Source organism: Canis lupus, chromosome 35 (assembly GCF_048164855.1).
Source record: "Canis lupus baileyi chromosome 35, mCanLup2.hap1, whole genome shotgun sequence".
NCBI lineage: Eukaryota > Metazoa > Chordata > Mammalia > Carnivora > Canidae > Canis > Canis lupus.
Window position 1 is genome coordinate 26,835,989 of NC_132872.1, and position 25,297 is coordinate 26,861,285.

Sequence of the window (25,297 nt, forward strand, 5' to 3'; positions counted from 1 at the left end):
ACCTCTCCTGGGGATGAAAAATACTTACTGTAGTGATTATTTTTTATATTTATGGGTATTTTTTATATCAATGAATATTTTTGTAGCACATGATGGCTTTTTAAATATTAAAGACATTATAAATACATTTGAAATATAACTTCATGGTGCCTTCTCAGCTCTGTTATTCTCTACTACTATATAAGACAAATGATTTCTGTACACACCATTCCCTCAAGGGATAAGTCACCTTAGTATATGTGCAGCCGAAGCGAGCACTAGGATAAGTCATTTTAAAAAGAGTACTTTAAAAAGTTTTGTTCTGAAACAGATCTCTGCTAGAGTTTTGCATGATTTCTTTTGTTTTCTGAAAGTCAGGAAAATGAACTTAAGAGGGCTAAAACCAGTTTTCTGATATGAACTTGAGTCATTATTAGTAAATATATATCAATTTAAGGGGTTCAGTATTATAGATCATGCATAAAACATCATGCTGAATAGTTAAATGTGATAAAGCAAAACGAATGTTGTGCAAAGCAACGGAGTTTCATTTAATCTTTTTATAACATCATTTGAAATATATATATATTTATATGGTGTGTGAATTTATAGGAGAAATCAATTATATTATTATGTGTATATACTCCTCCCGTTAGTAACACACTAATGTATCACAGTATCAGAGAAATGCACCCTAGAGAAAACGCTGCTATTCTTCATGGAAAAATCCATGAATAACATTATGCAAAAATTAATTTATGATAAATGATTTAAATCTAGAACTCAGAATAGCTTATTTAAATGCTATCAGAAAAGAACACCTCACCCGCAAAAAGGAGTCTAGGGATCCATTCTCCATATATTCCACCACAATCATTACTGGTCTGCCTGCAAAAAGAGCAAGAGAACACACAAGATTAGAGCAATTACAAAAAAATGTGCTGCAGTTAGAGATTTCCAGCTGTGGCAGCTAAATCATTTGTATTTTATTAATAAGAACTTCATTTTCCAACATGCTTCTACAAAAGTCTTACTATTACACATAGAGATCTCTCCATTTTTTACAGCCTTGTTTATGTTGAGTTTGTAAAAAGAACATGAATTACAAAGGAATTAAGCATTTCTTTTTCTAGAGCCCTGCAATCGCTTGTTTAGATTACGTTCTTTTGGTCCTGATTTCTCCTTAAAAGACAATCAACAAGCTAAAGTCAGGGTTTATGCAGTTACTGTAGCTGCTCTGGCAGTTGTGGTACAACTTCTCCCATAGTGGTGTGGTACCCTCGGCTGAATTACATTAGACCAGACGCTTCTGAACTATTCCTAAGGCAAAGCAGAAAGAGGAATTTCTATAAATTTAAGAAATTATAAAAACCATTAGTCATAGTCTGCTTTTAAGGGCTTCTAAGTGGAAAAATGTCAGTAGATTGATGGATGCTACAAAGTTGGTGGGCTTTGCAATAGTTCTTGATCATGTCTTTATTGGACAAAGATTAGATCAACGTAACAATGATGGCAGTACATGAAAAATAAGTAACTCTGATTTTGTAGTCTAGTAACAAGCTAAAATCGGAAACTGAACATCATTTATCTCTTCTCTATCATATCTATTTGCAACTGTTACCAGTTCCCAATACCTCTATTAGGTAGAATATGTAGCATAAATAACTTAGATTGTTTCAAAGAAAAGAATCTATTTGTTCTGCCAAATTACTCAAGTTTAAAAGATAAACTCATTTCAGATGAAGGGAAAATGATATTTACCTGAAATAAACATATATGACATATCTACTTTTTACAACTGTATTTCTTGCTTCTCATTGAGATTTTTAGCAATTGAATCTGCACTGTGCACAGAGTTTTTCCTCATAAGTACAAAAGATCTGGAAAGAAATTATGTGTGCTAATGACGGAAATATTAGATCTCATATTGTAATTCATGTCCCTTTTATGAACTCAAAGCCTTATGGGTTAAAAAGGGTGACTATAACAAATTAGTACAATGTCTGCAAATGCTAGATTTTACATTTGAATCTATATTTTCAAGAAAGATGTGCTAAAGGTTAAATGTAGTAATAAAACTCCCTTTTTATCATGCATAGTATGAGAATCCAAAGAAATTTTCCATCTTGGTGGATTTCCATAATGTTCCTCAAAGTCATTAATTTCACTCAAATACAGATACAGAACTTTATCAGAAAATATGGCGGTCAAGTGAACTGTCAGCACTATTGTAGCAAGGATCTAGAAGATCCAGGTTTTATTTATTTATTTTTTTAAGATTTTATTTATTTATTCATATAGACAGAGAGAGAGAGGCAGAGACACAGGCAGAGGGAGAAGCAGGCATCATACAGAGAGCCGGACGTGGGACTCGATCCAGGGTCTCCAGGATCACGCCCTGGGCTGCAGGCGGCGCTAAGCCGCTGAGCCACCCAGGCTGCCCAAGATCCAGGTTTTAAATCTGACCACTTGTCATGAAATCTTTTATTTGGCTACTGGTTTCAGAGAGCTTGGAAACAGGAGTCTGATGCAAACACAAAAGATCATTTTTGATACTAAATATGAAAATTCTGAGACCAATATTTCAGTTTCAATTATAATGGATCATGGAAGTTAAGGGGAAAACACTGGGTTACCACTGAATTCAGCTGCCCAGAGTCATACCTTTTTCATCTACCTTGACCATCGCTGCCAGGAAACATATTTAGTATAAATAAAATAAAATAAAATAAAATAAAATAAAATAAAATAAAATAAAAATCCTCTCCATAAGAATGTCAGTCTTGATACAATAAAAAGAGCTTGTAAGCACTTCACTTGTATTGATACAAATTATGATTAGCCCTATTACACAGATAAGGAAATTGAGGGAAAATTAAAGTACTTGCCCAGAGTTAAACAGCTGGTAAGTGGCAGTGTCAGGTAGAGAGTCTCAGAGCTTAAGCTCTTAATTTTTATGCCATAGGTGCATCTCAGACATAATTTATAGATTAAAGCAGAAAGGTTCATCCCGTGCTGGACCTCCTCTCTCCTAGCCAGCCCTACCATCTCCTGTTCCATTAGCTGTATTGCTTAGTCCTGTCTCCTCTGCTATTCCTTCTGGCATTCCCCTGCTATATTACCCACCGATTTGTTTCTCTCCCTAATCTCACCCCACACCTCCCAGAATGTATATGCTGCACCTATTCCTTGAAAGTCTCCACAGCGATATTTCCCATAGTGGCATTCCCATCACATCTATTGCCTACACTATAAAACGTTGTGTCTGATTCTGTTAGGTTCTTTTTCTCTCCTAAATTCCCTATATATTACTCCTATGTATCCCCACTCACGAGGTTTCTCAAAACGATGTTTCTGTAAAGATGAGCAGAGTAGGTGCTTTATAGGAGCAAGTTGACTTCAAAATTCTCAACAATTTTCATAATTCCTCAGAGAGTAGCACTGAAGTGTTTGAGCAAGATTCTAATCTATGTGAATACCAAGTACTTTGAAATTATTTCTATCTATAACTCTTTGGGAGATACTTGATGCGATCTTAACATTCATCAGTGACAAGTTTCATCTTCTCATTAAAGATAATAAAGAGTCAAATGAAGACTCCCCCGGTTTCTTGTGAATTAGAAGTTTCACACCTGAGCTCTGCATCTTTTGTATTTTGTGCAGTAACATCAGTTTAGAGCTGCTATTATTAAACTAAGGAGCTGTTTTATTAGAAGACTGCTGGCATCTAACCTGTAATTTGTTTCCTAGTGGTTTTCTATAGGGAGGTTAGCTACACTGTGAAGATTACAAGCAACTTTACAGTCTATGATCACATTTTATAATCAACAAAATAGATGAGTTAAGGGTAACAGTCCTATTTTCAAATACGTAAAAACTATACAATACATTACTGTTCTTGGAAAATATATTTGGAGGTGATTAATTCTCTTTTTATATTTTCAAAATATTTCAGCTTCTCTATTTTTTACAATTTTAGCCAGTTTCCCAAAGCCTCATGTCACAGAATTAACTTAGTATTTGCAATGTACTGAAGTCAACAAACTCCAACATTCTTGAATGTTAGTCAAGTCTCAAAATCCTTTTATAGAAGCCTCATCAGGTTAAGAGATTCTTGAAAAGTACTTCTACAAGTCATACAAAAAGTGAATTTCATTCACTTTTTTATCCTTCAAAAAATAGCCTGGAAATGGTTATGTATATCTTAAACTGCATTGGAATAAAAACTTTGGAAGAAATCACTTATTTATATCCTGAACTCAATGAATCATAAAATCCCAGATCATCTTTTTTCTATTATAAGGAAAAATATTTTCTTTGAGACTTTAATGAACAATTGACTAATGTATTTTTTTTTCTTCCAAATTCTCAGTTGCCCAATACTCAAGATGATTTTGATATGGGTGATGTTGAGAAACCACATGATGATAAAAGTGTTATTAAAGAAAACAGAAGAAAAGCGTTCTTTAAATGTTCTAAGGATACGTGGGGAAAATATTTCATGAGTGAAACAGTATATTTGTTGTTTGTTTGCCTCATGAAGATCTGTGAAAGAAGGGGATTACAGAGATTTAACATTTTCGTATGAGTAATGAGTTTTTGCTGAATGTAGTATTTTGTATCAGCTTGGCCATTTCTAATATGCTGTCAGTAATATCAAGAATCTAAACAAATCGCAATGACCTCCAAACTCTATTACAGATTTAAATCAATTCTAGCTTATTTAACATTATATCATGTCTATATTTTGTCTACCATGTAATAAAATTTGTGGCAATAACTTGGATGACAGGTTGCCTGCTTTATTTCCCCCCCGGTTACAATTCTAGACTTTTAAAGCCAGTTATTTTTAATCTATTTCTACCTCCCCCATTTCTGTTATAGAGATAGTGACTTATAATTATAATCTCAAATGGATTTGAGAATAAATAATTTTCCTATCCCTCTAAGGCATTAAAAATATGGATGACATAAATTTGAACAAAGTTATATTAATTATTTTTATTCATAAAATAAGTACTAAAATTGGGGAATGACTTTTTCCTTATACTGTTGCCTAGTTACTATCAGATCGTGTCCCAAATGAATCTTATCCTCGACTGAATTCAAATAAAATCTTTTAACATTTCCCCTGAACTTTCTCTAAAACATTGCCATCTATCTAGTTACCCAGGTCTGAAATCCTACTGTAATATTAGACTTCTCACTTTATCAAATCCCTGTTAGTCTGTAAGTCATTACGCTGTGCTGACGATATAAAATCTGTTATTGCTGCCCATACTCTGTTTTCTCTTGCTTCATTTATTAAAATAATCAGTTACTAATTATACTTGCTAAGGCTTATGTAACCATTATTTCAGACATTCAGCGATGCATCAAACATTTTTTTAATGCCTACTACACATCAAGTACTCCTCCGGCTTTCAAAGAATCATGCTCAATCAGGGGTGCCTACGTGATTCAGTTGGTCAAGTGTCCGATCCTTGATTTCAGCTCCGGTCAGGATCTCAGCATCATGAGACTGAACCTTGCATCAGGCTCTGTGCTCAGCGTGGAGTCCGCTTAAGAGTCTCTTGCTCTCCCTCACTCCCCTCCCCCGCCTTGCACCTGTTCATGAGCAAACACGCACTCTCTCTAAAACAAAACAAATCCAATCCTCAATCGATACCTGATCCTTGCTCCATGGAGTGTAGAGTGGAATGGGGAACCAAAATAGGTAAACAGTCAATTACCATGAAGGGCTAATGCCTCCTTTAAAAACCTGTTTTACTTACTGTTGTTAGCTCCAGGATTAAAGTCTAAACTTCTTGGCGATAAATTCCTTCACAATCTCTCCTCTACCTTTGTTCTGGTGTCATTTTTATCTCCTCCTAGTCCCCGATTTCCTGTTTTTCAAATTCTCTAGGGGACTTATAATTCATGAAGTATGACTTCACTTGTACCTCCTCTCTTCCCTGGAAGATTGCCTTCTTCCAGTAAAATCATATACATAGAAAAGAAAAAGCAGAGCTTAAATACTGTCTCCATTGTCAATTCTATGAATCACTTTGCTTTTAGGAAGATCTGATTGTTTCCTTTCTCCTCTCTTTACATCTTAATCAAACAATCATGACACACTTATGGTGTGGTATTGGTGTTTACTATGGAGGTGTCTGCCTCCTACTCTCAAATGCCCTGGAGGTAAAAAATCGTGTATAGTTCTTCTCAGCAAATTCACTGTTGAGCACAGAACTAGGTAAAGAATAGCTACTAAATTTATTTTTCTTTTTAATGGCATACCATTCTGTAGTGAATTCTAGTCCAAGAAAAGAGTTACTGAAATAATGGAATAGCAAATCAGTAAATCCTAAATTCCTCGCATTGTAAAACACATGGATCCAAAGATAAAACTTCAAATTTTAGCCCTGCTACCTACTAGCTACATGATCTTGGGGAAATTATTTTCACTTTCTCAGTTTTTACATTTACAAAATGAGGATAATAGTAACTTACTACACCTGGATTTCAAAGAATTAGATGAGAAAATGTATAGTTAGCACAGTGTCTGGCAATTGTTGGCACTTAAAAATGTTGGCATACATTGGCTTTCCTTCATTTTTGTGCAATTATCTGTTTCCCTCTTTTTTTTTTTTTAAAGATTTTATTTATTTATGACAGACAGAGAGGGAGAGAGAGAGGCAGAGACACAGGCAGAGAGAGAAGCAGATTCCATGCAGGGAGCCCGACGTGGGACTCGATCCGGGGTCTCCAGGATCTGGCCCCAGGGTGAAGGCGGTGCTAAACCACTCAGCCACCAGGGCTGCCCCTGTTTTCCTCTTCTTAGTAGTATTTGTTCACCATGTAGCAAAAACTAGTTTTATAAAAATGGATCATTTCCATATTTTATTGTAATTTGGCATTGACATAGAAATTCTTTTATTATCCTATGGCAAAGTAAAAATGAGTAGTTTACATATTTTATATAATATAGTAAATTCCCAGTTTTTGCACTGAAATTCTCATGTCTCAGGCAAATTGGGATGGTTGGTTACTTTATACCTTGTGTGCTCATCACAGTGAGAAGTTGTAGGATTAGAGTCAGATAATGTGGTATTGAAGACTTCCACTTTGGAGAAATGACCTTTCATAACTCACCTATGTTATATTAACTCACCTCCTTATTTGCATGTATTTGTATATTTGTATATTACATATTATCATATAATAATATTTGTTCCATTGTGTGATATGTGAGATTAAATGAGCTAAAGTGTTTACAATACAGAGAATCGTACATTATACTAAATACTCAATCACCTAATAACAGCTTAAAGAATGAACGGATAAACACAAATATCACAACTTACGCCCGTGGCTAGATGTTGAATCCTAAACTAAGAAGTGGCTTTCAGAGTTAAAAAGATTCATAACTAAAAATGACTACGATCAGTATATTTAGCTTTCTTGATGGTCCCAAAAGTCTATTTAGATTCTATGCACCTGAAATCGACAGGTTTGAAGTTGCTTTAAAGAACAAGATGGTTACTCCTAGAGTAAAATAATCAAAATGGGTATTTTAAAATTTTTAAATGGTATACTATAATATATAGTTCCTTTGGAATAGCTAGTGTAGGAAATAGATTCTTATTCCTATCTAACAAGTTAGACTGCATCTTTTGTACTCAACATATTTGTACCTGTAACAATATGTTTTATGGTTAATTTGGAATTGATTTTAACCTTAAAGCTATTTGAAACTCCCAAATCTCTATGATAACTATGTTGATTTGGTTCCATGCTTTGTCTTAATTTTTTTAATTTTGTTTTTTAAATTTAGATGTGATCCAAATGCCCTGAGAGAAATGCTGAAGAATAAATTATTTCATCCAATGATGAAACAGCTGAGCAGAAATTAGGAGGAGGGATTGCATTTATGAAAACTGTGGCATTTCTCAATCTAGATTTGTTTCAGTGTAAATGAAAGGTGTGAGGCTAAAGAAATGAAACACAATTTTCCTGCCAGTTCCCGGAAGCAGCGGCACACCATCTGCATCAATTAACTTCAGTAATATTCTGTACTATTCTTTCTACTGAAAATTACCAGATGGGCAGAAAGACTTCTTCTTAATTAGAAGTGTCTTGTTGACAATGAAAGTTACTGCCAAAGATCCCTAATGTTTGATATTGTTTCTACTATATGACACTAACCATACTGCAAAATTTTAATAACATATAAATTTTTAAGAATGGCTTTTCTTGATTTTGTAGTGCATTCATATTTACAAAAGTATTATAACAATGATCAAATTAACTGTACATGTTTTGAAATTATCTGATTTATGACTTTTTGCTTTCGACCATTGTTGAAAGACATGACTATACAATAAGCAACTGATGATATAATAATCAATTATTTAATTGCCACTAGGCAGCAATGAACAAAATGCATCAGACAATTCCCATGACTTGAAATGTTGTATATCTAAATTCAATACCAAATTAAACCAGGGATGCCTGGGTTGCTCAGTTGTTAAACATCTGACTCTTGGTTTTGGTTCAGATCATGATTTCGCCGATTGTGAGATGGATCTCTGAGTTGGGCTCCACACTCAGGAGAGAATCTGAAGATATTCTCTCTCTCTCTCTCTCTCTCTCTCTCCCTCTGCCCCCAAATAATCAAATCTTTCAAAAGATTAAACCATGCATCAAATAAATGATTTTATGCTGTCTTTGTTGTTTTATTTGCTGTGAAAACCTTTTGTGTAGATGATTTAACAATATATACTATATTTAAATCAGCACATATGTAATGACTAACTTTAAAAAATAAGTTTTTCAATATGCTAGGCACTGTTGTAAGGGTTTTACATGTGTTAACTCATTTAATCCTTATATCAACTCTAGTGGTAAGTGTAATTACTAGTTCAATTTAACAGCTCAGATTATAGATGCACTAAGAGGTAAAGTAATTTTTCCAAGGATGCACAGTGAGCAACTGACAGAGCCAAGGCTTGAAACCAAGAGATCTGGCTCCAGATTCTGAGTGCTTAACCATCTTGCTATATCCCAAATGATACTTGGGCCTCCATTAGTAATTCGGAGACATAAAGTATTATCCTAAATGTCTGTGCCTCATCTTAGGAACACATCCTATAAAGTTATTATGGACAGGATACTCAGTTGCTCCTAAAGATGTTTTGTCCTTGAGAAGTTCTAGGATTTTAAAGTCTCATAAAGCTCTATCATATTCTATACAAACAGGAAATACATGATAAGGAAACTTGCTGGAAAAACCTTTAGATTTTGCTATCCCCATTCTCACACATTATTTATGATAATGAGTCGGAGGTTCCTTTACAAAGAAAAACTTCAAGAGAGAGTCTTGAAGCTTTTGAGAGAAGGTAACATTTTTTCCCTGTATTGTTTCAAATGCTTCATTTCTGGCTTCAGAAGTGCCTTATGGTTACATAACCAATCAATTAATCAGGTTTTTTTTTTTTTTGTCTTTTATATCATTCACTAATCAAAAGAAAATCAACACAAAATATAAAAATAAAGCAAATATCTAGAGAGGATATATTTAATATCAACTACATAGGTGACTTATGGTGAAATTTTAATTATAAGGGAGAAAACATGTGTTCAATGAAGAATATATACACAATATAAAGTACCAACTACTTTCCTTTGTTCTTCATAGAAAAGTTACTACTTATTTTTGAGTCTTTTCTGCAATTCTTAGAAGGGGTTTAATTAAAAAGGAAAAAATAGAAAGGAAGTTCAGTTTTGCTAATTAAACTTTCTTTAAGACCTCTCTATGCATAGAACTATGAAAAGCTAACATTGTGCCACCAGGCAACTTCCACTGTGCTTTGTCCTGCCAGCCAAAAGAGTGAATGCTGAGATGTGACATGTTTTCTAACAAGATTGGTCTATCCCCACTTATTTAAGTTCTTAAGTGGCCCAGCAGCCCATGAGGGCATGGATGAGGCCCTGTGGGAGAGGAAAAGGCATTTGAGTAGCTCAGTTGCTTATCATGTTTCCAACGAAGGTGAACAAACACAGACACAACAACTTCAACCCACACAAAGATTAAATCCTGATTCACATGGAGACTTAGCTCATTTAGCAAGCTGTACAAAGTTTTTTTTTTTTTTTTAGAATTTTTCTTTGTGAAAAGAAAATGATTCTGAGATGAATCTTTTGAAAGTGTTGACAGTTTCTTTGAATAGCATCAAAAATAGATGACACAATTTGTAATAATAAAACAGGAGGATCTCTAGGGAATAGATCTATAGTTTCAATGGAGAATTTAAACAGCCACATAAATAAGGTCCAGATTGTTAAGATTCAAACTTCTACAAATGATATTAAGAAAAAGAAACATGTATACTATTAAGAATACATAGCTAAGATCAAAGGCTAGAACCATTCAAAGAATCTGAAACTAGTAAAAAGTACTAGTAAAGAAGAAGTAAAAAAGAACCAGTAAAAAATCTGGAGATCACTTAAAGATTCTTTTAATATTTTTCATGTTCTGGAAGAAAAAAAATAGAAATTCTCTTTGCAAACATTCAAGAGTTTGATAGCGAATGTATACTACAGCTCTGTTTTTACAATTTTTCTTTTAAATGCACTGTCAACTTACATAAAGATAATGGTGCTCAGATATGTCAACTACACATAACTTTATGTAAAAGATATGGAGTTTCTAAGAACCTGAGATTCTTCATTTGGAGACCTCCTGAAATTGTATGCAAATCTTTACATATGTGATCATATGCCAATTTTCTTGGTGAAGCATCTCTTATTTTCGGCCAAGAAACAAAGTATTATCCATAAGGAAACTGAATCTATGACCTGTGCTACAACTTCAGGACTCTATAAGAGTCCTTAAACTAATAGATGTCAATAGATTAAAGTTTTTACAAAATGAATGTTATTTGAAAGTTGGAATTATGCCTTCAAGTTTGTGTTTGCTCCCATCCTGACTTTTCTTATCCCAAGTGGTATCTTCAAGTTGTCTTCCTTAAGTTTGCAATGATTTTCTAATCTTTTGTGTTATTTCTCCTCAGGTAAGCCAAAGAACCCTGCTCTTTGGAACCAATGACTTCAAGCAATTGAGGAAGCAGACTGAACACAACCTTGACAGTATCTGGCCAGCTCCTCTTGCACAGGTTTTGGAAACCATCAGTATATCCCAAATAAGTGTTTTTAACTAACCCTCTAACGTAGCAATAATGAAATGTTTTAAAGGGGTTATTTATTGGTGTATGACTACAAATACAATCACTTATGTCACCTTCCTTGTGCTTCTGTTGGTTGGGTGTGGTCTCTTTGCTGTTTTATCAGCCACCCTCTCTTCTCTATGCCACTCCTCAGTCCTGAAATAGAATAATATTGGTCATCTTCCCACTCCTGCCCCAGATTCTCCATTCTAGTCTTTTGTAATAGTTGCAGTTCTGCAGAGTTTCCTTCTGAAGCCTGCAGATGCACAGACTTTCAAGGAGGAGAGTTCTCTAGGGAGAACTGTACAAATGAGTATTGATTAGGGCCTATTGGGTCCTATTTGGGATCACACAAATGGTAAGGAATACAAAAACCAGGAGTGAGGAGTCCAAATGAAGGTTTTTACTTTTTTTTTTTTTTTGCCATAGTTCACATTGTGAATATTTATTCAGGATTTTATTTTGCACATTTAATCCAGTTTTCCCTATATCTTTTAAAATTAGCTTTTGGTTTAAGTAACTACACTTACAAACACTCATTAACACACAACTTGTTTGGGGTATTTGGCAACATTCTCAACTGCAGAAATGTATAAAATAGAAATCCTTCAATTAAAGAGCATTTTTCCCCTTGAGGATCTCTTACTTAAAAAGTAAACCACCATCTCTTAAACTTTATGTATGTTGATTGCAACAGTATATTGTTAAAGATAAAATAAGGCCAACTGTCGTATATACTACATACAAAAGGATAACCATCCTCAGAACTAAAGCCAAACTATAGATATTATTTTGTCGAAATGATTAATTTTGAAATGTCAAATTATAGACCTCAAGCAAAGTTACTGACCTTTTTTAGAATGCCTAAACACATAAAAAATGAAATGGTTTACTTTGATTTTTCTGAACCGCAGTTTGATTGTATTTAAAAGTTATATACTTTTCCACTGTTGAGTTCCCTTGGCATACTGAGTTAATGCCAATTTTACTTAATTTATCATATATTCCTTCAAAGTCTGCCACTTAGTCTAATATATTTGGGCTACTGCTTTTCTGTAGTCCTCTGTATGCATCAAAATCTGATAAGATTATATTCTTAGGTCTGAGATTCTCTGCAGCTTCAACCTTACTTTATCATTCCTTATTTCTCCCATCTAAACTATATGCCTTATGAATAAGAAAAAGTTTTGCCTGAATAATAATGCACGTAATATTTGTCCTGACTCCATATCAGATAGGATTTCACATGAAATATAGAAAGGAAAATACTGATAATCATGGCTAATGGACTTTGAAGACATTTTAATATTGGCTCAGCTCAGTAAGTCCTTTGCTATAGAGATGGTCTAGTTGGATCTGTTATCAGCCTATAGAAAACTGGATTGTGAATTCACTCCCTGACTTGGCTAGTCACGGGATGCTTATATATAGATATGAAGAAGTCTGGCTATTTGAGTATAAAGCTCATCCAAATTTTTTTCAAATGGTAAAAAATTAAATAAAAGTAAATATTATTATTAATTATATATTTAATGATTGCTCTGGTCTTCAAGTCCCCATGTGTTCACATTTCTCTTGTTATCTGATTCAGTGTAAGCAGACAGGGAGTCTCATGGGATTGATTCACTCCATTTTTGCCATTTCCTTTGACCCTAACACATGGAATGCAATAGAGAGAAGCTCAGGTAAAAATGTCAAAAGAGGTATTTTATATATAGCATTGTATCTAAAGCACAGGCAGACAAACTGTGATGGTGTTTCAGAAGAATAGTCCCTCAACAGCTAAAGAGCTTCCATGATTAACCACAAAGGAAGTATCAGGGAAATCTTGGACATTGATTACTTTCAGAATTTATCTGTTTCTAAATCCCACTGCTGCCTGTTCCTCTGTTTTCTCTTTCACAGACTTGGATGGTAATTGACAAATTGTGTTAGTTTGAAGTATATGTTTGAGTTTGCATGTGTATATATATTATATATATATACACACACATATATATATGTGTGTATATATATATATATATACACACATATAAAATAATCATCACATATGACTTATATTTACTTCCTTAGTGAAAAATACATCTACAACGGACAGAAAACTGCTAGAAAAAGGCAGCCTAGAATTTGTTGATCTAATCATACCATCTAAGGACACTATTTTCTGAGTGATCATTAGGTAATGAACATGCCTTTATATTTTACTAATAAGTCTAGTTTTTAAGACACATTGTAATGTTTGGATCTTAGTATAAATTTAAGATACTACATGATGTCAGATAGCTATTGCTGTTCAGTGAGAGAAAAGACCGAATCAGGAATCTTCCATATAGTACCTCATCACTATAACTGCATAATTTTATCTCTCAGTGACTTTATTATGCTGATTTTATTTGTACATGGTATGTGAAATAAAATGGCCAAAAACATAAAGGGTTTGGGTAGAGGCAGAGTCTGTCATAAGGTAAGCTGTGAGTCTAAGGCCCTATGCGTAATCAGTACTCTGTGGCATATAAAAATGTTCTTTCCCATGTTCAGATACTGTTTGGCTACAGAATTAAATCAAAGAAATAACTAGATGGAGCAAAGAGGGCAACGTATTATCATTTTAGAATATATGTCTGATTACACATTTCGAAGAAGGACATCAATTCTTTTCAGGGAGGTAGAATTTGATTTTAATAGGAAAGAGTACAGCAGGGAAGACTTTGATTTAAAAATATAATAGCAGTTGTGTCATTCCAGCTTCACCTCTTTCAGCTTCCCTCTTCTCCTATCTTCTTTCCTCTCCTCTTTCCTGTGACTTTTCTTACTTGATTGGGTAGCTACTCTATGAAAGGCACTGCATTAAATATATGACTGTACTTGCTATTCAGTTTTCAGCCAATTACTTTCTGTTGTTCTTCTCTATTTGAAACTAAGAATAATAACTCTTTCTTATGAGCTTTCTAGAAATGAGAAAGGTCATATAAATAGTCTAAACAATTGACAACAGTTACATAAATACCTACTTCAGGCTTATCTTCTTCCTGGGTCTCATGAGTCAATGATTCATTATTGCAGTCAGTGTAAAAATAACGACTATAAAAACATTGCTCTTTGAGAGCAGTGTGACATGAATGCGAAGAAGCTATTTTACACAAGACAGCATCGCATATCTCATTTAAATTTGATTAAGATAAGTAACCGGGAACTAAATTAGCACCATCATCAGAAAAAGTTTTGTGATTCTTTGAATGACATAGCTAATATCTTTTGAGACCCTCGACGTATGGTGAAATATAATCAATTGGGAGAAAGCAAATTAATTGCTGCCCGGTGGCCATCAGCCTTTGGCTAACCGTTTAAAATACCATGGTACAGGTCAAGGGAGGAATTGCTTTCTCGATGATGTCCTCGACCTGAAGGGTTGAGTTCATCTATTAGATGGCAAAGAAATGCTTTTTAAAAATAGGAAAGAATAAACACTTATCATGATTACTGCTTCATTTCTCTTTACACAAAATTATAAAGGAAATTCTTGGGAAATAAACTGTCGATGAATGGAAGAGGATAAAAATTACCTTTGAAATTGTAGCAGTCATTACTGAAAAGTGCCAGAGGAAGTGTACAGGGATCACTTATCAAAGTGATATAAGCCAGGAAAAGTGAGTTGAGTTAATTTCAGTTTGAGGGAACAGGAACGAGTTTAGATCTATAAATTTTTTATGAAGCAATTTTGTTACACCTGATTTGTATGTAAGTCATGAAAACTGAACTGAGTTTTCTCTCCTATGAAAGCTGGAGGCAAATTTGGCTTAAAGCCGAGAAGAATGGAGTGCTAGAGTGTTCTTTTAGATCTCTCTCTAGAAAGTTGTTTCTGTGTATGTGTTATAGAAACATCACCTTTCTTCTATCATTCTCAGTGGCTAAGTGACAAGGGCTACTTATTTATTTTTTACTGGTGATGCTGAATAATTCAAGTCACTCCTGAACTCTGCAATGTCATTTCTGCCAAACATACCTAAATCCACCAAGATCTGTCATCCAGAGTTAAGGATTAAGCCATTAAACTACAAATCACCCATTCCTCAATTCCAATCACTGAGATGTTAATAACATATGTGAAAACTGTCTTTTTATATTTGCAGGTAACTGAGAGCTTAGCTTATATAGATTTTTATTTCTAGTCTTTTGCAACAACACCACAATCACCACCAACAATGACAACAGTTCTGTGCAATTGAACTAGTTTTGTTTCTAAAGAGGAAAAAAAGTGGCACTCATTAGAATGAAAATTGCTAATTTTTAATTCACATGATTTTGGTTCTTACTCAATCAGTGGCATTGTTGGCCACAAAGCCTCCAACTGTTATCAATCAGGACTTCCCCAATGATAAAACCAAATGACAGCAAAGCCTATTTATGGTTTGTTATTTTGTATGTTTTAATTAAATAGGCAAGGGTAATTGAAAAGCAACAGAAATATATAAGCATAATAATCTTAGGCTTTGTTGGTATAATTCTGTCAAGAAAAGTAAGAAACGTGCACATTGGAATTTTGTTTTTATTGGCTTTCCTAGTGTCTTCAAACGTTCCCAGTATTGGTTGGCTGGCCAGACCCTCTTGAATACATTGCTGTCATTACTATAATTTGTGGCATAATTATTGCTTATGATAAAAAAACACAAGAATCATGATAAATAAAACTCCAAGAATCAATATCCTAATTCTATTTTGTTAAAACACAGATAAAATATAAAGTGGGTTTGTATCCTTCATACAATGGAAGAAGGCAGCTGGATATCTTAGAGAATAAGAGGGAAAAAGCGATTTGTGACTGAAATAATACCATAACATGGATAATTCAGAAACTGATTTACTAAACTTTGAAAGTGCACTTTAAAATGCTCAAGCTCCTAACTTTTGTTTCTCTCATTAATAAAATACAGCTTTGGTCAGATTGATATTTTTAGGGGAAACAATGAATGTATTACTTTTCTTTTTCAAAAGGTTCTTCCAAATTTGCTATTTTTTGGCATTTCTTCCAATCAATTCTCTTTAGTGAAATGAAATTTTAATTAAATCTCTATAAACTTGTCCAAATATGGAATTACTCTTTCTGTTAATAACGCTGTTTTTTATTCTCTCTGGTAGCCAACTCCAAGTGGCAAAGTAGCTCAAATTTATCTTTATTTTTATTCTTGAGTTATGAAATTTGGGATTTAAAGCTCTTGTTCTTATTTATGTAAAAATTATTCTAGAAGAAGCAGCAGCATTATGCTAATTGGGTGATCAGGTTACAGATCCTTCTTCTACTTCCTTTTACTACTTCCGCAGCATTAGATATCATAAATGTGGTCCCTGCATTAGAGAAACGTCACTTGCATTTCCTTTCAACAATATATTTCAGAAATATTTATTTTTGTCTTGTGCATCTCTCCTTTGCAAACACATTCCTAATTGCTGTATAAGGTGGTGGAAAACTTCACCTGAAATACCTACCAGCAGGAATCCTGGGGGGCAGAGATCCTCCCCCTGGCACTGGATGCGGGGCCTGGATGCTATTTAAAAACCCTGCCCTCAGGAAGCTGGGACAAAACGCCTCCACCCCAATGGCCGGGAAGGATCCTTTTAAGAGATAAAAACGGACATTAATCAAAATCTTCTTTGTGGAAAAGTTGTTGATCATTTAACTGGGAAAAAAAAAACCCTAATAATTAATACACACATCAAACCTTAAAAGAAGCTATAAAATTAAAGGGAATAAAATGTATTTTATTCATAAATCTTAAAAAAATCAATCTAGCTTTTGAAAAGAAAGCTACTCTTAACTAGTCACAATCAAAAACGATTTTAAAAGCATTAGAATGCTAAGATAAAATTTCTAAACCTCCATTTGACAAAGTGGATATAAATAAGTCATTGAGGTTGTCTATTTGCGGAGTCCACATCCGCATGAGTTACAGACACGCAGAAGACAGCCACAGCGGGACCTGACATCTAAGCTGCACCGGAAGGAACGGTGCTTTGCTTTAGGTATGTCAGTAGTGGTGCTTAAAACGAGGATAACTTTTATACCGTACAGCAATTACACATGTTTCTGAAATAGTGGCAAGGACATCAATATGTATGACTCTTAATTTGTTATCCTTTTCTCTTCGGGAGAAGACGTGAGAGTTTGCAAAGGTAGAACCACATGCTTTTTCACTTTAGAGAAGACTATTAGGAAGCAAAACCACCAAAAGTAAACTACTTGGAAGTTTATCCATAAGATTCTACATGGATTGTAGAATAAAAGGAACATCAGAGCTGGAAAGGACATCGGCGATCATCCCGTCAAAAGATCCTCATTTCACAGACTTGCAAATGGAGGCGTGCAAAGGGGAAGTGATGTCGCTTAGCTGGCAGACTCCAGGGACAAAATCTTTCCACTACAGATTAAAAATAAATAATGAGCTACTTCCCGTGTGGGAGATTGCTATTCTCTGAATATGCATTAGAAACCCTGCAGTTTGGAATAATGGCATTGCAGTGTGGTGCCTCGATGACCTGCAAGACACTGAAGTCATTCAGAAGAAAATTTCATATCCATGTACTCTCAGTACTGGTAAGCACTGGTAATTGATATGGTGTATCTACGTTTAATCACAATCATACCCTACAAGCAAAGTACCACTGATGGTGGTAACGAATGCAGATCATTCGGGGCCTCTGAAACCCCAACCAGGCCCAGCAGTTTCCAGATAAAGAGATTTGGGATCAATCCTCCCACACTCTGTTTTAGCAAGTCATGAATTTGTGAATAGACTTCATTCTGTTCCTTGACACAAATTTTCTACCTAAAATACATTAAAATTTAAAGCCTCTTTGGACTCTGACCAGGATTAAAGGGACCTCGTATACCATACTGTATACAACTTGCTTCTATGGAGAGAGTTGTTACTAAAGAAAAAACAGCATTTCTTAGATTTTCAGAGATGTTTTAACGGGTGAGGCCAATTCCTTGAACATTGGATTAAAGAAAGGATAGAAAGAGTCATATACTGTAAATAAACTCGTTTTGCTGTTAATTCTATGAGGCTTTAGTAAAAAGGTCCAGCAGGGTTTGAGTCCCTTAAACATTAGAAGATATGGCTAAAGGGCCAAGTAGTGGGCCAGAAAGTGTTCTGAGGTAACTTCTGCTGAACAGTGAATCTAATTTCTATTATGGGGGGGGGGGTATCTAACATTGTGCACAAATACACCCCCAGGTACACATGTCCCATGCTGCAGTGTTTCAGTGTTGTCTGAGGAGCATCACTGAATACTGGGTAGAGATAATTATATATTTATACTGCATTCTTAAAGTTACAAAAGAAATGGTGATTTTACTTCAGAGAAAGTAATTAATTATAAGAAATTTAGATTTTTATTACAGGCTGTGAAAAACAGAAATATTCCAATTGTAGCTGATTATGAATTTATTGGAGCCAAGTGACAGGAAGCTTGGTTCAAGACTACTAGATTGTAAAGAAAAAGAATAACATAATCATGCACAGGAAAGAAAAAAGGAATATGAAGATAATTATCTTAAAGGAAATTTGAAGAAAAACAAAAGCATTTAGAAGGGACTTTAATGTTAATATGCTTCACATTTAGAGGTTTTTATTTTTGTTTTTGCTATTTTTGCCATATTACTTGAAACTGTTAACTTAGAAAAGATGTCCATTATTTCAACTCCTTGAAAGAAACAAAATACAAATATTATTTTATTGCTCTGATTACACTGATTACTATTTTTCTTGTTATGACAGCCTGTCACATTTAATAACAGCTTTCATTTTCCTAAACTTGCTGCATCATTCATAATGGCTTTGTTATGTTTCTTTATTGTGGGTTAAAAGGCCTTTCATTTATTGTGGCATCTCTTCCTTAAGGAACTGTCATTTTTATATATATATATATATATGAAACAAACAAACAGAAAAGCTGGTGTACATGAATACATATTCAGTTGAAATATCATATTATATGCTAATAATGTCTTATGTTTCTCCTTTGGGTCAGTCATGTCAGTAGAGATTGCATAAAACACTATAGCTCTGTTTTCACAACTCAATAATGAAGGTGAATTTATTCTTTGTTATAATTCTCTTATCTCATAATCTACAAGGAATTAAGTTCAGGAAACTTTTGGGATTTGATATCAAATAATTTTAGTCTGGTTGCTGTATTGTTTAACTTGCTGGCTCTTGATGTTTCTTCTTCTTTTTTTAATCAGTAATTGTAACAAAATAAAAGAGAGACACACACAAACCAAGAAATAGACTCTTAACTAAAGTGAACAAACTGATGGGTTACCAGAGGGCAAGTGGGTGGGGGGATGGGTGAGATAGGGGATGAGGATTAAGGAGGCACTTGTGATGAGCACCCAGGTGATGTATGGAAGTGCTGAATCACTATAGTGACTAACATTACACTGTACTGGAATGAAAGCAAGTAAGAAAATGACAAAATAAATAAGCAAGTATAGAACTTATTAATTAATTACATTGTAGCCAAAGAACAAACAACAGCTAATATCTGTAGTGGGATAAATGTAAATGTCCATCAGTATTTTGTTTTTAGTTGCGTTCAGCAGACTAAGTATTTGTCAGTATAAATTAGGCTTTTTGTTGATGAGAGTATCCTTCTCTTTCATTACAAGTTTGAAATATAAGATGAGTCACTTTATGCATGCTTTTCTAAACCTCTAATCAGTGACTTTCCAGTTTGTTAGTGATTATTAGTCAGTGGGTTAAAGAGACACCATATTGGATATTAGCATTATATTGTCTCTAATACAGAGTTGTCAGATAGTCGGGCATCCTGTATTTTTATTTACGAAATCTCACAACCCTAACTCAAATATAATTTCGCACACTTTTTTTTTAAAGATTTTATTTATTTATTCATGAGAGACAGAGAGAGAGAGAGAGAGAGAGAGAGGCAGAGACGCAGGCAGAGGGAGAAGCAGGCTCCATGCAGGGAGCCCGATGTGGGACTCGATCCCGGAACTCCAGGATCATACCCTGGGCCAAAGGCAGGCGCCACTGAGCCATCCAGGGATCCTTATTCATACACTTTTGATTATCAGACTAACAAAAGGCACTGTTAACTACTTGCAAATGGTGAATTAGCTTAAGTCACTGGCTACAGGAGTTGGTGATTTTTCTATCCTTGAGTAGTTTGGTGGTTGTCGATGTCCCATAAGGAGTTCTGCAAATGATGACTGGGGAAGACATTATTTTAGTGAGTGAGGGTCAGGATGTATGTGAAAGGCATTGCAATAACTGGTATATTCCCTGCACAAAGGAGAATTTCTCTCAAATGCTAGCAGTACCACTGGGAAACACTGTATGAGAGGACATCCTAAAAATTCATGTTTGCTACTGACCACAATGTAAAAAAAGCAAAAGTTGACATGACCTGAATTTTGACATCTGGTTTGATGAATTAGTGGAGGAGGATTCTGATTACCTATATTTTTGAAAGTAATCGGGCCTATAGAGTAACCAGTTTTTAAAGCGTTATAATAAAATATATTTAACACTTAAACTCAGAGACAAAAATCTCATTTTCAATTTGATTTGCAGTAGCCTCTTTGAAATAACTTTACCTTTGGAAAATAGATATCATTAGGAATTTGTGTAAAAAGAGGACTATGACTTTGAACTCTTCATGCCTTAATTTCTTCATACACAAAATGAAAATAACAACTGACCCTACCTAATGGGGCTGTATGTAAGGATTAAATAAAAGTAAATAATCATAAATATAAGACAATATTACTATTATTGTTATTATTATTATTTTAAATATTTTTTTTATTCATGCACGAGAGACACAGAGAAAGGCAGAGACACAGGCAGAGGGAGAAGCAGGCTTCATGCAGGGAGCTTGATGCGGGACTCTATCTCAAGACCCTGGAATTCACAACCTGAGCGGAAGGTAGATGCTGAGCCACCCAGGCATCCCCAAGACGATATTATTAAATCGTCCTAATTATCTTTTAAGAGAAAGTGAGCAGGGGACGGGCAGGGAAGAGAAGGAATCCTAAGTAGGCTCCACCCAGTACAGAGCAATCTCACAACTCTGAGATCATGACCTGAGCTGAAATCAAGAGCCAGACACTTAACCGACTGAGCCCCTGACATGCCCCAACAGTCATATTGTTTTAAAAAGAAAAACCTCTGGGTGAGAAATTGAGGCAAACTGAAGAAGTTTTTCTAATGAAGAACTACCTGCCTCTGCCCACATACACAGACAAAAACCTAATAGAAGAAATTCCTTCTTTGAAAATGACATATCAATAATTTAATTTTGCCTGAAAATTTTCATAAAGGCATCATCCCTATAATATGAATTTTTTGAGATGTGGCTCCTTCAAATTATTTCCATCTGGTTTTATTTTTGCAGATATCCAATCTGATCTATGTGTAGATAAAGAATATCTAGATTCAGTTAAAGACAGTTTAGGATTGCAAACTTAAATACATGCACACATGTGTATCAAATACATTATGAATAAAATATACTCATAATACTCCCTGTGGAAGATGCTCAAACATTTTCATTGAGGTGTGGGATCAGAGAATTTTGTAGAATGCTTGTTTAAACAATAAAACAGTGAGAAAAATGCTAAAGCATTCATGAAGTAAAACAATTACCTCCCTGAGCTTGAACATTTAGGGCAGGGCCTTGATTTCACCTGGCCCAAGGCAGTGATCCTGGAATCCAAGCTGCACCTTATACAGTGGTTCTCAACCTGGGATACCCATTAGGGAATAGGTATTAAAGGTCCAGGCAAACACACAGAACACACAGAAAATGGGAAATCCGTGTTTTCTACTCCTAAAATGAGTTCTCCCTCAATGTGAAATGCAAGGGTGATCTAATCTGATATAAAAAGAGCACAAAAAGTCCTAAATATATAGTGCTTTATGTATATTGTGCATGTGTGGTATGATTATTATTTGAAATCAAGTACCAAAGTAATCTAAACTTGTAATCAGATCCTAAATTGATATACTTTATACTATTAGTATAAAAGTGAATATTTTTTCAAAAAATTCTAATCTTAATCTTTTTATATTTGAGCTTTTAAAATAAATATAAAAAACATATCAGAGTAAAGCAGAAGATATATATAACATAAATTAATTAATATTCATAGAATGGAGTTGGGATTCAAACATGTTTACTGAGAGGGGCGTGACAATTTCAGGGAGCTAAGAGTTGAGTATGAATGCATTCAGAGCAGTCGAGATCCTTTCTTCAGCCTTAAGAATCCAGTATTCAGTTCTGGAACTGGCACACAGCAGCTACTCCGTGACTCGTGGCTTAGATTAATGATGGTACCTCTGAGCTATAGTGTGAATAACTTCAGAGTTAGTGATAACATAGTCTGTTAAAGCAAATGCTACGTCAAGGGCTGTTTTTCCTGAGGAATGTGCACTTCAGAACCTTCAAAGATTCTCTACTCTTTCTCTATTTATATATATGTCTGTCTATCTATCTATCTATCTATCTATCTATCTATCTATCTATCTATCATCTATCTATCATCTATCAATTTCACTTATCCTTTGTCAGTGTGTTTCCTTTCACCCCTTGTGCATCTCACGTTTTCTCTCCTGTGTGCCTCTCTTCTATTTCTGTTACCATGATTTATAGATTACACATTTCTCTCCTCCACTGAGAGAAGTAAAAGAAAACCATAGGCCTCTTGCTTGTTTGAACACATGCTTCCTAATTTTCTCAGACTCTGAGTTACATCACCACTGAAGGAAGACCAGTAGCAGTAAAAAGAGTCCTTTTCATGCAAGGCATTAAACGAATGCATTTTTATTCCACAGAAACCTTTATTTAGATCTCTTTATTTAATAACATGCAGTCTAGGAAAAAAACTAAGCTGTTATGTCTAATTTAGCAGAGAAAAGATTCCTGCCTTATTTTGATGAATGAGGTGGGCTGGCTGGGACCCCAACCTACCCTGCTCTAACTTGATCAGACGCAGCACAGAGTAGGGTTTCAATAAAGGCAATATGAATATGTGGATTGAAAACATGATCAAATGAAAAGCGACAGATTGCTCCTTAGGCAATTATCTTGTTAGGATCTAAGGAAGTATTCAGGTTGCTCAGTTGCTTCCTAGGTCAACAGTAACCTTCTAATGACTAGATGAGAGCTAATTTTCAATTAGGCTTAACATGTGAAGGAGAACCATTTACATTAATAAATAACTCATTCATAGACTTATTCATTTGTTTGGTAAACATTTATTGAAGCACCTATTTTTTTTTAACTTGGCACTATAACACACACTTCTAGTACAAAAAGAGGAAATCAATTTTTGATAGGACACTATTATTTTCAGGAAATGATTCTTTTATTTTTTTCCCACAGGAAGTGATTCTAACTAAGCTAAGCCAAACTTATAATTACAGAATTTTTTCCATTTCCTAAATTATTATAAATGGAAATATGCCTACAATTATATTAGTATTTTCCTGTTTAGCTAACTACACAGCTAATCTCCATGAAGATATTTCAGCACCAAATACAATTAAAGATCATGCAACCATTACTGCTTTGTTTTTTACTTTTTTTAATCCTTCAGGTCACTGCAATATGAATTTTATAGATTTCTCATCTTGTTGTTGTTCAATAGGTCACTATAAAAGTATTGAAGCAAAAAAGGGCAGCTTCATGGCTAGATTTTTATGAGTTATTTCTGCAGTGCTTTTAAAAAGAAAATTTCAGCTTTCCTGAGTTATTTTTAAACTTATAGGATATGTATGATAAAATTATTGGTTGCTGCAATTTTTTAAAAACTACTGCATTAACTAAGAGAATTAAGATATTTTGAAGCCGCTCAAAATAAGACATTTATTAAAAATACATTTTAATTTGTACTTAAAATAGACATTCTTTGACTTTTTAAAAAGAAATATTTTAAACATCTGAATTTGTAAAATGATAATCTTGCACTAGAACTTCTCTAAATTTCCTTTAAGTTCTAAAAGTCTATTTATATAATTTTTATTCCATTTGTTATATTGAATTAAGCCTGTGTTTCTACCACATATGGATTATGTTCAGTGGTCTTACCTATGTATGTGGTGGGACGTGGAGTCTTAATTACCAAAAAAGTGTTCTGACTAAATCTGCAATATGCCAATACATCCATCAGTTTTAATAGTGAAAATGCCTAGGATTGAGACCAGAATTTTGATCCTACCATTCATTCATCCATCATGGGTAAGTTTTCTAGTTTCTCTGCTATTCGATTTCTTCATTTGAAAAATGTAGCCGATAATAAACATATTGCTTTTATTGGTTTACTGAAGACCATACGGGAAGTGCCTATTAGTGGCTAACAGCAAATGTTCAATAAATAGGGGATAAATATTATCTTCCTTAATTCCCTAAACTTGACCTACCATTACATGTCTCCATCCTCCATGATATCTCCCATCTCTTGGAAGGCCCTTCTGCACCCCTGGTCCCTGTCAAAACATGCCTGACATACCCACGGAGAACTCACTGGTCTTTCCTCTGTGCTTCTATATAATCTTAGCTACTAGAATAAAGGTACAACACCATCGTAGGTACAGTATTTATTTGTTTACAATTTTGCAATACCAAATGCAAATGTCCTTAGGGCCCCTCAGGCACTATCAATTAATTATTATATCAAATTGATGAGAAAGACATTGAGTCAAAGGATAAAAACTGGCTAAGGGCAACAAATTCAGGTGTTTTAAAGAACACTTGTAGGGGCACCTGGGTGGCTCAATCTGCCTTTGGCTCAGAGTAGGGATCAAGTCCTGCATGGGACTCCCCACAGGGAGCCTGCTTCTCCCTCTCCCTATGTCTCTGTCTCTCTCTCTGAGTTTCTCATGGATAAATAAAGAAAATCTTAAAAAAAAAAAAAAAGGAACACTTGTGGAAATCAAATAAAATACAGCTCTTAGCTGACTTCAGCCTGTGGGCTGCCATCAAGTGACTTCCGGTTTATGTGCTTGTCTCCTTTATTAGGATTTGATCTCTTAAGAACAGGGACAAGTCATGCATGTCTTATTCTCCTCTATATGTCCAATCCCAGA

General features: G+C 34.5%; 1 protein-coding gene across 21 annotated transcripts in view; it reads right to left on the reverse strand.

Annotated features, from left to right (window-relative positions):
- Positions 1-25,297, reverse strand: part of EPHA6 (EPH receptor A6) — an 872,277-nt gene that overhangs the window by 136,223 nt on the left and 710,757 nt on the right. For 17 of the 21 annotated variants that reach the window (XR_012024450.1, XR_012024449.1, XR_012024448.1 and 14 more), the window contains 2 exons: positions 16,671-16,796; positions 806-867 (listed from right to left, as the gene is read on the reverse strand). Coding sequence is in view for 18 of the 21 variants with exons in the window: in XM_072812315.1 (XP_072668416.1) it covers positions 806-867; positions 16,671-16,796 (188 nt within the window). In the remaining 3 variants the exon portion in view is untranslated. Of the gene's footprint in view, positions 1-805; positions 868-11,241; positions 11,343-16,670; positions 16,797-25,297 lie in introns of those variants that run through there. The other 4 variants (XM_072812314.1, XM_072812327.1, XM_072812324.1 and 1 more) reach the window with 2 other exon arrangements.